The 15,281-nt window shown below is 36.8% G+C and overlaps 1 protein-coding gene across 1 annotated transcript in view; it reads left to right on the forward strand.

The window, feature by feature from the left end:
* The first annotated feature begins 823 nt into the window (after positions 1 to 823).
* The window catches only part of asic4a (acid-sensing (proton-gated) ion channel family member 4a), a 190,694-nt gene continuing 176,236 nt past the window's right edge, over positions 824 to 15,281 (forward strand). Inside the window, 1 exon segment of the mRNA NM_214787.2 lies at positions 824 to 1,634. Within this exon segment, the coding sequence (NP_999952.1) occupies positions 1,059 to 1,634 (576 nt within the window). The 5' untranslated portion in view covers positions 824 to 1,058.

Genomic DNA, 15,281 nt, shown 5'->3' on the forward strand with positions numbered 1-15,281 from the left:
ACGTTATTTCTGCGTCTTCGGTGTCATTCGATCCTGGATTGGGAGACAAGCACTAATTTAAATTCGTGCTGGAGCTTGGTGATGCTACCATTAATTCCTGATAAGAAAAGACCGTTGTACTGCTTTCCTTAATCTTTGACTGATGCTTCTGCACAATCGATATCCTTTCTTTCTCTATTTCCCTTTTTCTTTGCTTTTTTTTCCACTTGAAGATTGATCGTTCAGAGTTGTGAGCTGTTTAAGATCACTCCTCACGCCTCATTATTGTCGCAATTAGGATGTCTTCTGGGAATAAAGTGGGTGTAAATAGGCTCCTGGGAGTAAGGGGGGAGCTGAGAGCTTAAAATCTACTGACCCCCCCTCATGATGTCCTCATCTAGTCCAGGATGTTCAGCGAAGCAGTTTTTGACGACAATTTATTGTGGTCAAGGGGTAAGAAAGCGCTTCAAACAAGTGGATTAAGTGAGAGAGAGCGAATGAGGGGGGGATGTTTGTAAGTACGCGTGTGTGTAAGAGTGAGAGAGAGAGAGAGAGAGAGCGGGAGATCGAGAGAGAGAAAGCGATAGGACGGAGCGCGTGGGGGGTGTTTGAGTTGCCGCTGCTTGTGCCGGTGAAGAGGAAATAATCACAGTGTTGCTTCCTCATGAATTATTAAGAAGCCCCCCAGCCTCTTGAAGCTTGAGTCAAAATGCTGCATTTTCATCTGTGGCTTTAAAGCAAAGAGAAGCTTCGCTGTATGTTTTTTTTATTATTTTTTATTTTTTTGGTTCTCACAGCTGGTAAGCAGGACTCGTAAGCGTGCCGAACAAGTGTTCAGATGAGCAGTCCGAGCGCAGCACCAGGAGCATCAGTGCTGGAGAGCTGAAACTGAGAGACAGAGGCAGTTCTCTTCACAGCACACGACAGCAGCGGCCGCTCTCGCTCTCACTCTACATGCCTTTTTTTCTCTTCTTTTCTTTCTGGAGTTGAGGTCTTGTTCGTCAGAGCAACGGGAGTTAGTGGAAACTGGGGCTCCAAGCTGTTATCCAAACATCCCAAACGCAGACCTGGCTGCCCACATGCCGATCGAATTTGTTTGCAAAATCAAATTTGCAGAGGAGGATGAGAAGCAGAAAGGCAACCAGGATGGGGACAAGGAGAGCCTGATTGAGGAGAGCTGCAGCCCCCCAACCAAGGACTTGGCTGGCTTCGCCAGTGCCTCCTCGCTCCATGGGATTAACCACATTTTCGTGTCGGGCCGGCTGGGTGTCAGACAGACCCTCTGGGCTCTTGCGTTTCTGGTGTCCCTGGCTCTCTTTCTGTACCAGGCAGCAAAGTGTGCCATCTCCTACCTGGAGCATCCTCACGTCACGGCACTGAACGAGGAGGCCACCCCGGAGATGGTGTTCCCCGCCGTGACCATCTGCAACATCAACCGTTTCCGCTTTTCTGCTCTTACAGATGCCGACATCTACCACCTGGCCAACCTGACCGGCTTGCCCCCCAAAAACAAGGACGGCCATAAACCCACCGATTTGGAGTATCCGGCACCAGACATGCAGGACATCTTTAACCGGACGGGTCACCAGCTGGAAGAGATGCTGAAGAGCTGCAACTTCAGTGGGCAGAACTGCTCGGCTGAAGACTTTACTGTGGTAAGTTTGAAGAAAGTTTCTGTTCCGCAAACTTTTGTCTTGGAAAGTAAGTTTAGAGGTGAAGGGAATTGCTTTGATGTGGGCTGTTTATTAGTAGAATCAAGAACTTGATGGATGTGCAAAGAGCATAGAGTGTCTATGATTCTCTATAGTTTGCTGGAATAGGGAGTTTATTTGCACTTTAGGACTGAATGTTCTGTTCTCAGTTAAAAACCAAGGAGTCTGCAGGTGTTGCAAACAAATTCAATTCATCATTACAAGAGAAAACAATTTCTTTCATCAGTGTAGTGGATAGATACACATTCGTTTTTCTCTGCTTTTCCCTGTAGTGACAATACATTTGGACAAAGTCATTTTGAATAGGGTGCAAACCAGGTTTGCTACACTCATTGTGTTCACAGGAGAGGTCCTGTTTCCCTATACTCATGATTTCCTGTAATGTACCAGAAACAGCAGGGGGTTCAGCTGTTCTCCTCAAAGGAGTAGAGCAGGGCACATTTTTATATTTACTTTTCTGCTTTTTGATAGTGCCAGTAGTGTCAGCTGTTGAAAGAGTGCATGGCAACAGTATTGCTTTGTAAAAAACAATCTCTCTTGCTCACTTTTCACCTCTTTTAATTCAGGATTTTTGTCAGTGTTGCATTTCAATCTTGTCATTGTCGGAATTAATATTTCAAGTCTGAAATCATACATGAATTTTGCATTAGCTAAATTGGTTAAAACAAATAAAACTAATTCCATAATCTGCCCAAGTCAGCTCCGGAAGGTTTTATATGTGTCCATCATGCCAAGTTTATTGAACTTATACGCTACTGCTGGATGAATGGGTATTGGTTTGGTAATAGCAAAGAGCATTTGTCAAGTCTGAACAGGAGGTGTTGGACATATGTAGCTTTACCTTCCCTAGGCGGGAGTTCTCGTTCTATCCTGACGATAACATGGACTGACCCTTTGATGTGTAGTAGAGCTTTTGTCTTCTCCTCTACCCAAGGGTTCAATCTCACGTAGATACATACAGTATTTTTGATCCTATCTTCCATTCGCATGGTTCAAGAAATTAGATGTGACGGCTGAGACTTTCTCAGCTTCTCTCTACCACTGTTACTTTCTTTCACCTCTTCAGTCTCTCTCCCCGTTGGCCACGGCAGGGAAAATGCCACGCTTCTGCGAAAAGATAAAAGCAAAGCTGAGAACAGAAAAGTGGTAAAAGATGTGACAGGTAAATGTGAAGTGTCGTTCGTTGTTTGCGCTTGCTGTTTGTTTGAAGAATTCAAGTGGAACCAGTTATCTGCATCGCACATTAAAAGACAATTTACTCACCTTCATGTTGTTCCAAATGTGCCTTCATTCTGTCCAATTGGAGAAAGTCTGAAAAATTTATTTCAGTGCAGTAACATTATATTGGGAGAGGAGCTTTCAAGGTTCAAAGAGACTGAAAAAGCATCATGAAAGTGTCACAAAAGTAGTGACTTATGCATTTATACATGTGAGCCTTCTGGAGCCACATAATAGCATGAGATGAATGAGCAAACTAATATTGAAGTTTTTACTGAATGAAAATCATCTGCCCTTGGTTTCATCGACATATTCTTGGGAGCAAATTAGAGATGTAACAATGAGTGGTTCATGACCAAATCATTATTTTAAGTGATGTGTTTTGATTATATCAATTTGGTCTGAGTGATTCTCTAATTCTGTGAACTAGCTCTTGGAGAAAAGTGTTACCACCAAATTTCAACTTACATTACAAGATTTCATAAAGGTCTATTTGATTACTCTCAATAATAAAGAACAATTCAAACAATATCACTCAACAATAATCATTTGTCAAGTTGAATAACTTCCAACATCTAGATAGAGAAATTAGCTATGGCAGAGATTCATACTGAAATGTTCATCAATAAAAATACACTTTCATTATTTATTCATTCATTCGTTTTCTTTTCGGCTTAGTCCCTTTATAAATCTGGGGTCGGTACAGCACCAACTTTTCCAGCATATGTTTTACGCAGCGGATGCCCTTCCAGCTGCAACCCATCACTGGGAAACATACATACACACTCATTCAAACACATACACTACGGACAATTTCAGCTTACCCAATTCACCTGTACCACATGTTTTTTTTGGACTTGTGGGGGAAACCAGAAAACCCGGACAGAAAATACAAGCTCCACACAGAAATGCCAACTGACCCAGCCAGGGCTCGAACCAGTGACCTTCTTGCTGTGAGGTATTTGTGCTCCCCACTGTACCACTGTGCTGCTCTACTTTCATTATGCACTAGTGATTAGCACTACTTTTTATGATCCTTTAATTTGCTTTGGCATCATTTTTTGTAGCTTGAAATCATCAGTTCCTGTTCAGCATCTTCACTTTTCACTGCAAATATAAAGTCAAGAAAGTTTGGAACAGTGTAAAGAAATAATAACAAAGACTTCTCTTTTTAATAAGTATTAGTTTTAGATGAAAAGATGGGCTATCCCATGTCGGGCACAGGCCTCTCGCGAGCCCCAGAAAGACTCCTATATGAATTAATCTGCTTGGAAAGTTCCCTGCTCCGCCGTTCTCTCCCATCAGCCCTGTGATCTGTGTCTGAGAGGCTGTCAGTTAGATTAGTTACAGGCATCTTGCTGTCTCCACGCATGACGAGACACTTCCTCCATCCCACGGGCTGTGCAAGCCGGGCAGAAAAACAAGGAGCGATTTTGAGAAGCATCTCTTTAGCCTTTCCAGTGTGACTAGATTGCAGATGTAAGAGCAAAAGGGATCGCCGCGACTATCCCGGAAGCCTTGTATTATCAGCAGACAGACTGATATTTTTAGCATGAAGTGTGAGAGATGACCTTAACTGAGCTGGCTGGCCTCTGGGTGCGTGCAGATCACTAGCCTGAGGAAAAGAGCACACGGCGTGATCATGTCTCAGCCATTCCAGATGCTGTGTTTATTTAATGACTGCATCAGCAGGGAAGTGGTATATTTTCAATATCAATCACATCCCTGGCATTTAGCCCTACTACTTGGTTTCAGCAACTGCACTTGTAATATGAACTGTGCATTTATCATTCCCATGCGCCATGTCCTATTGCTCTTCTCGTTCAGAAACAAACCAGCAATAATTATAACACCAAAAGAGATGAGGTACTTTACAGTTTCTGCATTGTAGATCATCAAACTGGTTTATAATCAAGCAAAAAGGAAGAAAAAAAAAGAAAGAAAAAAAAACGTCCATATCCATTTCATGTTCCTAAGCACAAATGTTTAATTTATGGTCTTTGAGTTATGCTGATGTTATTAAAAATAACATTTCCATTTCGCCTCATAGAGGTAAATGAATTATGTAACTGCAGTCAGTTTAATGTAGCATTTTGTCTCACTTGTGGATACGAGAATATCCTCTTTCTAGAAAGCACTAGACATGCATGGCATGTATTTAAAATTGAATGAACAGCAGCATCGGTCTGAAGTGTTCATGAAATTTGTATTTATTCAAATGAACTACTGACATTGTAAGAGGTTAAAAGAGGTCCCAATCATATTTGAAAGTAGGACTGCCCAATTAGTCACAATCTTGATCACAATTTTAACTGCTTTCTTTTAAACATAGTCATCTACTGTAATATACAGTCGCAGGACAGTTTATTAGGTATACCTGTCCAACTGCTTGTTAATGCAAATTTTTAACTCAATGCATTTAGGCATGTAGACATGGCCAAGATGATTCCCTGTAGTTCAAATCAAGCATCAGAATGGGAAAGAAAGTTGATTTAAGTGACTTTGAATGTGACATGGTCTTCGGTGCCAGACCGGCTGGTCTGAGTATTTCAGAAACTGCTGATCTACTGGGATTTTCATGCACAACCATCTCTAGGGATTACAGAGAATGGTATGAAAAAAGAAAAAAATATGCATTCAGAGGCAGTTCTGTGGGTGAAAATGCCTTGTTGATTTCCAGAGGTCAAAGGAGAATGACCAGACTGGTTTGAGCTGATAAAAAGGCATCAGTAACTCAAATAACCACTCGTTACAACCAAGGTATGTAGAGCAAAATTACAAGAAATTACAGAAATTTTCTTGAATTAAATTGTCTGGTAATTTCCTGTAATTTAACGGCTGTTATTTTACATTCTTTCCAGCACTCCAGCTGCCTAAAAAAAAGTATAGTAATAATAAAAAAAAAACTTATAATACCATTTTTTTGTTTTTTACAGTGTACTTGTACATCAAGGTAGCATTTAGATAAAACAGAACACTTGCGAAAAAACTCGATACAGAGGAAAATAACATAATCCACTGCCAGCTATCGTTTTGGAGGTGTTATTGTAGAGCGACACAAACAAGTATAAATGCACAAGTCATGCGCTGTGGATCATGATGATCTGTCGATGCAGAAGTATAAACTAGCCTTTATTAATGTCTACACCTACCACTTACAGTTATGTAACAACAATAATTATTAATGTTCAGCCGCACAAAAAAAATATACTATATTAATGTGCACATGCTAAGTGGCCACAGCTGTAAACATTGTTACCTTAACCCAACCTACTTGATGCATAAGAACGTCTGAGGTCTCCGGGCTGCAGCAATATACTGTATACCTGGAGTCGGCCTACAGTTTTATTCAGTCTTCCGTACCTGGAAACTATGCTCTCTCTCTCTCTCTCTACCCCCCCCCCCCTCTCTCTCTCTCTCTCTCTCTCTCTCTCTCTCTTTCTCTTTCTCTCTCTCTTTCTATCGACTGCAAAAATTGCTGATGATCAGAATACATAAACATGTATATGTTGAAGCTTAGCAATCTCCACTGTGATATTCAGCTCAAATGAAAGTGTCAAAGAGCCGTGTGTTCCTCACAAAGCTATATACTGTAGTTATATCTGCAAGCAAACCTACTCAGTGACAAACTGTAATAAATTCCACCATAAATCCCAACCCTACTGCTTTAGCAACCCCTGTACAATACAAGGTGTTTTGGTCACACTTTACAGTTTGGGTTTAGTAATATGCAGTAATTCATGTTTAACTAATGCATAGATAATCTGGGCGAATGACTCATGAAGAACTAATAATATAATTACCCCATAAATGACTCATAAAAGTCCATTAATTAATACATTAATTGCTATGCATTATGTATTTATTTAGCATATGCGTATAATACTAAGTATTGTGTAAATGAAGGTTTTAATTAGTGCAATGGGTCAAAGCTGTGCTTTTACTCTTCATGCTGTCTACTTTAATGATTAGCTAATGATTTGCAAAGATATTATGTTATGACTTGTCGAGGGACATGATGGCATTTAATTAATGGCAATTCATACTATACTTACTGTAGTTATAGAAATATTCTTTATCAGCTGCTGATAAGAGTAATTATACATAAAGGATTTATTTATTTTTTTAAGAAAAAAAATATAGAAAATAAATTGTGTTATGATTTAAGCATTTTTTTGTATGAAAATATGTACAAAATATGAAAAAAAAAATTACTGAACAGGGGCATGCTAATATAAGAAAAGTCAGCGGGTTTCCAATTCATAAGTGTAAAATATTGAAAAAAGATAAATTAGGAAGCGTGAAATGCATTTAAAGGGGGGGGGGGGTCCACCTAGATATCATATTTTAAACTTTAGTTAATGTGTAATGTAGCTGTGTGAACATAAACAACATCTCTGAATGTAAGATACTTAAAGTTCAATGCAAAGGGAGACAATGGCTTTTACAGAGTTAGCAAAGCCTACAGCGAAAGGACTCAACACAAAGACAGAAGTGCTTACAGTTTAATTTAATAATGTTCCAGACATTTATAAAATATAAATCATCACCTTAGAATTATAAGGTTCTATTTGCGTTCTGAATGATTGTGAGATATTGAGCTTCAATTTTTTTCCATTCCATAGCAAACAGTATGTAACAGTTGTTGTAGTTGTTTTTTTAAAGTATTAAAACAACCTATAAAAAACATCCCATAATAAAAATAAGTAGTCATTTAATAACAATGTCAATAACTAAATTTTGACGAAAACTTTAGATAGAACCTTATAATTCTAAGGAGAGGATATAGCTAGCATTTGACAAAGGACAGCTTCCAGAAACTCTCCCTGTTCAGTGCTGGATTCGGCTAAAAACTCCTCCAACCGACGAAGCTGTGGATTATGAGCCACAACTTGTAAGTATTTTCATTTGTTAAAATTGATCAACTACATGCACAGTTTCTAGGGTTAATGCTATGTTGTTTGTTGCTAGGACGTAAACAAGGAGGTAAACCACGGAAAATGCTGTTTGACGCAGTTAAGTTTTACTATAATTCATATTTATTAGTGAAACCGCAGTAAACATCCACAACCTTCAGCTGCTCTGACTGGACTGTTTACAGAGTGCAAAAGCATGCACTTGTAGGGGCGTGATGGGGTGATGTGGAGCCAATCCACAAATCAATTTATTATGTTAGCTGACTAATCAGAGCCTCTTGAGGGCGGATCTTTTAAAGGTTGTTTTCATGTTAGCTGACTAGCTGTATATAATCAAATTAAGATATGTGAAAAAAATTACATGATTTTCTACAAGTAAAGCAAGAGCATATGTTTCTTTGTATCTAATAACCACAACTAAGCCTTAAACATACACTGTGGACCACCCCTTTAAGCTTTCGAGTAAAGCATTTTACATAGGGTATGGATTCTGTTTATGTAAACAGAGCATGACACTACAGCAGATAGGCTGAACCTTTTTAGATGAAATTAACTTAATTTGTGCTTCCATAAAAGTGTTTAATTCAGTTTGAATATAACAATACATTTGGAAACAGAGAGTTTTAAGGAATAACTTCAATTCAATTTGATCAAAATTTTTAGGCCTTGTTGTAAAAACATCTAGAATCATATTGGAATATACCAAATGTCCCAGCAAGGGCATTTGACATCAGCTTAATTACTGAATGCTGCTAATAATTGAATAAAACATTAAAACAAAAAAAATAATATATAGTCCAAATATTTCAGTGAATTACTTTTACAGTTCAAGGTTTAGAAAACATCATTAGTTCAGCATAAAAACAAGTCTTTGTAAACTGCTCATCATGATAGAAAAACATTGTGTGTGTGTGCGCGTTTGCAGCATTATTTGTTTTCTGTTCCCCTCGACATGGGGTATAATTAAAACACTCAGCTGTTATTGACTCACGGTAATTGCTCACAATAGATATCATAATAAGATGTTTAGACAATTGAATATAAATAGCTGTGCTTTAGTTTGCCTTTCCACCTAACTGTCAGCTCGCGGTGCTGAAGGGGATTGTGAGTGTTTTAGTGAGTCCAGCACGTCCGTGGAGGTCTTTGCTTCTTTTAACCTGCTCCACCAGTGTGTGTGTTTGCTTTCCTGCTTGCTCTGTTTGCGGATGCATTTTCCGATTTGGTTTTAAACAAGGACAGATCCCTTGTGCATATATTCCTACAGATAACCGAGTGACACTGACCCAGATTGATCTAAAGTCCAGGCTGAGGACAGACCAGACATTATTTAGAAGGCCACTGTTAGCATTTCCTATGTCCGTTTTGAACTGAGGCACACACTTCATTATATTAAAAGGCATAGCTCACATAAAACTTTAAACTCTGTCATCATTTACTGTCCACTTCTTCGAAACTAGTGTTGTTTAATGATTAATCGCGACTAATCACATAAAAAAAGTTTGTAATTACATTATAGCATACATGTGCTCTATGTATGTATGTGTGTATATATGTTTGTATGCAATAATGCACACATACACTATATATATATATATATATATATATATATATACACTTTAGTATATTAGTTCTGAGCAAAGATTTAATCGCGATAACCGCTTCCAAAATAAAATGTGTGTAGCGTGTAAGTTCGAACATCATGCCATGGAACAGCTTAGAACCCTATTGTCCAATTACATTTGGACCCTTAACAAGTGGGAAGCACATATGCAAACTGTTTTAAGTCTTACACCTTCACCTGATTTGGATGTAAATACCCTTAAATTAAACCTGATAGTCTGCAGTTAAAGCGCATCTTCAAATTCATTGTCTTGGTGTATAGAGCCAAAAATGTTACAATTGTGTCAATGTCCAAATATTTTTGGACCTAACTGTATATATATATATATATATATATATATATATATATATATATATATATATATATATATATATATATATATATATATATATATATATATATATATAAACAGGGGTGTCCAAACTCAATGTCCTACAACGTTTACAACCCCAATCAGGCACACCTGGGCTAGCTAATCTACAGTAGCTCTTACTAGGCTTTCTATAAACATCATTGCAGGTGTGTTGAGGCAAGTTGAACTTAAAATCTGCAGGACACCTATAATGTAAATCCCTGATGTAGACTGACACATGCATGCATATTTTTAAAAAAATATTTATATTTAGATTTGAAAAAATATATATATATATATATATATATATATATATATATAAAAAATAAATAAATAAATAAATGTATATATATATATATATATATATATATATATATATATATATATATATATATATATATATATATATATATATATATATATATATATATATATATATATATATATATTTTGGGGATGACAGGTTTCTTGTCTAGTGTGTTTTATAGCATTTCTGCTTTATTATGGAGTACATTTTTAGCAAAAGTTGTCTTTTTTTTTCCTGTGGTTGGTGCTGTTAGCACATATGCTTCAGACCAAGAAGTCAAGATTTTAACTGGTTAACATGTGCTGGTTAGATGCCACAACTACCCTCCACCATCTGGAAGCAAAAAGCATCTTCATTTATTTAATTTAGTTTTTTTTTAAGAGTCTCTAATGTCTTTAGATGCTGCATTTACATTAGTTAGCTCTATACAGTATAACAAATAGCATTTTTTTTTTGTGTCGGTTTTCATTCTATTTAAATACTTATAATTTATACTGCAAAGGTGTGCTTCCAAAAAAAAAAAAAAAAAACTAAATGATAGGCACCACAATGATTTACCTACTTTAGTTAAACAGCATAATATATTTCTTATATATTAAGAAAAAAAAATATATAGTCAAAAATAATAAAATTACCAGATAATGCCCTTGAGATTTAAAGATTGACCAATAGTTAGCCTTTTCCACTTTTTATCTAAATTGTAAAGCATTTGTCCATATCAAAGAGTTATTAGTTAGTAATTACAAATAAATGGTGCTATGTATTTGTTTGCTTGTGGAAACATTTGCATTATGATAACAAAGCATAATAATAAACATAGATATTTTGCTTTAATACTGTGGAAATGAATAATAATATATAATATACTAAAATATGATACAATATTGCAATTTTGGAATTCAAATATTTGTTTTAGGATACTTTGAAAATGAATTTTATTTGAAATTGAATTCCTCTGTAACTGTAAATATAGACTGCATAGTTAATTTATAGTGTGTACTGAAGGGAAAATGTTATATTACATTAGCCATTTTTGGAGAGCTCCTAAAAGTGTGAAATATTTGTTGTCTTCCATATCAAGATTCTCGCTAATGAAGGGTTTAGCAGATTTCAAATAGTGTGCAGTCAATGCCAACCGTGCAAATGTCACTGAGATTAACAGGCATGTTCATGAAAACACATTTGAAAGCAGATAAATAAAAATAAACAAGTAAATAAATTAATCTGCAAATGATGCTGGCAAGAAATAAGCATTTCCTTCCACCAAAATATTAAATATTTGTCATATATGCAACATGTACTTCAAAATATTACAAACATGGACCATTGGAATTGGAAATATGTTCATATATCATGAAACATGTTACCAATATATCTACTATATATTTGTTCCAAAGGTTGAAGAAATTATGTAAATGGCTGTTTTTGATAGTTTTTTAAATACATGCTGTGTCATGTTTATTAGCCCTCATAAGAGATTACATAGAGAATATACATTTTCAAAGTATTTTCAAACATAATAGTTTTTTAACTAATTTCTAATAACTAATTTATTTTGTCTTTGCCATGATGACAGTACATAATATTTGGCTAGTTGTTTTGCAATATGCAATATCCATTGCGTAAAACATATGCTAGAATAGTTGGTGGACCCCTTATAAATAAGGACCTAAGCAGAAGAAAAATTTATAAATTTATATTTGTTCCAGTGGCTGAAGAAATACACGTAAATGGCCATTTTTTGCTGGATTTTGAAATTTATGTTGTAAATATAACATACAGCTGAAGTCACATTTATTAGCCCTCCTGTGAAATATTTATTCTTTTAAAAATATTCCCCAAATGCTCTTTAACAGAGATAATACATTTAAAAATAATTTTAAACAATAGTTTTATTGACTAATTTCTAATAACTAATTTATTTTGTCTTTGTCACGATGACAGAATGTAATATTGTATTAGCTATTTTTGCAACATGCTAATATTCAGCCTAAAGTGCAGTTTAAATGCTTAATTGGGTTAACTAGGCAGGTCACTGGACAACAGGACATCTGGACAACTTGTATGTATCGCAGTGTATCAGATTTCTACATAGGTTGTTTTCTTAGAGACCATTGTTTTATACAGCTTTCACTAAAATTGTAGACTTTTTTTTCCAAAAATACATTAAGCTTTGCTGCTGATGTAAGAAACGTGGTTTCAACTCCAGCTCCCATCATATCATGCTCTCAAAATGTCTACTTTACTAGGATATCAAAAAATAAATACTGTTCATGCTTTAAGCAAAAAAAGTGCTGTACTAGTAACAGTACAGTATCTGCAGAAGCAGCCAAAAGTTGTGGAGACTGAGCGTTGTCGTGTCTGCTTGAGGTACGAGACATGTGAGGGTTTTTGGCAGTAACAGGTGTTTCACATTGTGTTAGCGTGGTGCTGGCACTCGCGGCTCCTGAGGTAGGATGTCTTTCTCTCCGAGAGCTGTGTGAGTGACATCAGGTCCCCCTGCGGGCTCAACGTCTGGCTCTTCTCCGCGCGTTCCCCCTCTCTTCTCCTTCCTCCGTCTTCCTGACAGAAACACAGGACTGAGGGAGCGTGAAAGTGACCGTGCTCCTGCAGCTCTGTCCAAACAGCCCGTCAATTAGCCGCCCAGTTCCGCTGTCGCAGGTCTCCACAGATTATTGAACCGCTGAACTACCGATACATAAAAAGCCTCAGCCTTCAACAGTTTATCTCTCCTTCAGCACAGAGACGCAAAGCTACAAAAGCTGGAAGGCGAGACACTTTAGTCAAAAATACAGTGCTTTTCTTGTAAACACCAGTTTATTTTGATGTTTTGGGTTTTTTTAAAGTGTTTTATTTCTGTCCATTGTAAAGAAAACATTCAGAATACTACCAAAAACAATAAAAAAAAAAAATTGTTTGGTTGTGCCTGTTTTCTCTAAATTATTTTCTTCTCTGCACTGAGCCACTCGAGCAACACTTACATACACTTATTAACTTCACAGTTTTATTCATAACTATAATCTGAGGGATTTTAAAGAGGTATATGTTCATACATAATTTGCCTGATTTATTAAATGCAACATGTTATTTTACAAATTTATTTATTTATGGTTGCTTGTGGTATTTGCATTAATATTCATGCAGTAGACATGTTCTTTTATCTAAAATGACCTACAGTGCATTTTAGGTACATAATTTAATTACTTATTCGTTCATTTTTTCAGTTTTTGCTTTCACTGGGAATAAACCCAAAACCTTGGTATTACTTTTTGAGAATTTGAACCACAGGAAACATTTATGGAGTGACTAGAAGAGATGGCTGCAAACCACTTTATAGAAACCTTTGACTCTAAAATAAATGTGGAATCTGAGGATATAAAAACAAAAAAATAATTATTGAGAAAACCTAAGTTAATATCTTAATATATATCAACACAAAAATATCTACACGCAAATACACACACACACACACACACACACACACAAGAACTTGTTCCTATATCCTGGGGGCGATCTTATAGACCAGCCTGATCTAGAAACAGTTAGTTCGTCGAGTTCAGTCGTACGAAAATGTATAATTTTAAAAAGGAGCCGTGGTACCCAATCATGGCCCTAAACCCAACTGTCATTGGGGGATGAGCAAATCGTAATAAATTTTATGAAATGAGATTGTACGAGTTCATAATAATTAGCCACAAATTTATGTGATTTAGCCACAAATTCATAAGATTTAGCCACTCAAGCAAAAGTTACGAATTGCTGTGAGTTCAGTCATGCAAAAATGTATGATTTTAAAAAGATGTGGCACCCAACCCTGTCCCTAAACCCAATCATCATTGGGGGATGGACAAATCATAATAAATTTTATGGAATTCAAATTCAAATTCCTACGATTCAGCCATGAAATCTTACGATTTAGGCACTAAATCAAAAAGTGAAAAACTGCCATGATTTCAGCAAATTCAGTCATAAAAATATGATTTTAAAAAGGAGGTGTGGCACCCAACCCCGACCCTAAACCCAACCGTCATTGGTGGATGAACAAATCGTACTAAATTGTACAAATGAGATTGTACAAATTCATACAAATTAGCAACTAAATAAAAAAGTTAGGAATTGCTATGAGATTCGATATGAGATATACTGTATGAATGTCATATAGGCATAATGAGTTTTACTATACAAATGTATAATCTGTCCCCTTTTCCCCTAAATCTAACCTTATGGGAAACAATCTGTATTTTTACATCTTCAAAATCTAAATTTTGGTTGCCACGCTGTTGCATGTCCCCGTGAGTCTGTGTACGTTGAAGTTTAAGTCCCCACCGGAACATGTGCCCGTGAGTCTGTGTGCATTCATGTTTAAGTCCCCACTGGGATATAAAAACAAGCATGCACACACACACACACACACACACACACACACACACACACACACACACACACACAAACTTGTAATACAAATGAAAATGTTTGCCATTTTTGATGCCGTCAATGAACTGGGGACACATTTTGAAAAGAAGTGTCTTGCTGTAAATACATGCATAGCTACCTTTTGCTATTTTTGTTTATGGTAGTATGAAGGTGACAAGGACAAGCAAAATGCACGCAAACACACACACACAACCCAATCACAGCATAGCTGTTTAAATCCCTAGCAAATAGATCAGCGGTTTTTACGCTAAACAAATCATCAGCAGCAGCAGCTTCCCATAAGACAAACCACACCTGAGACCAGTCTCTGTGTTACCAATGCACTCGAAGGGATTACCCATTCCTCTCATCATCCTGTGATTTAGCCAGCCGACTGCATCCAGAAAGTCTACAGCTCAAGGGATAGCTTTAAACATAGGCAAAAAAAGTAGGGCCTCTAATGTTTGGACGCTGTAAACTCCCCCTAGAGTACCCCCGAAACATTAGTTCCCACTTACATTTGTCTCTTTCTGACAAGCTGTCCGGCGAGCTGTTGGAACGAGTGTATGTGAGCGAGCGGCGGGTACGTGCTTCATCATATACTGATAGACTTGGAGGAGAAGATTGATAGTAACCCCTAACTTAGGCTGTTTGCTTCACCCTCCCTCCTAAATCAATATATTCCTCTGTCAGATTGCTTCCCAGGCCTTTGCACGGCATGACTAATTATCTGGTTCCTTCGGTTTTGGCGGGAAGTCTGCTG

The sequence above is a fragment of the Danio rerio genome, chromosome 9 (genome assembly GCF_049306965.1).
Source record: "Danio rerio strain Tuebingen ecotype United States chromosome 9, GRCz12tu, whole genome shotgun sequence".
Lineage (NCBI taxonomy): Eukaryota > Metazoa > Chordata > Actinopteri > Cypriniformes > Danionidae > Danio > Danio rerio.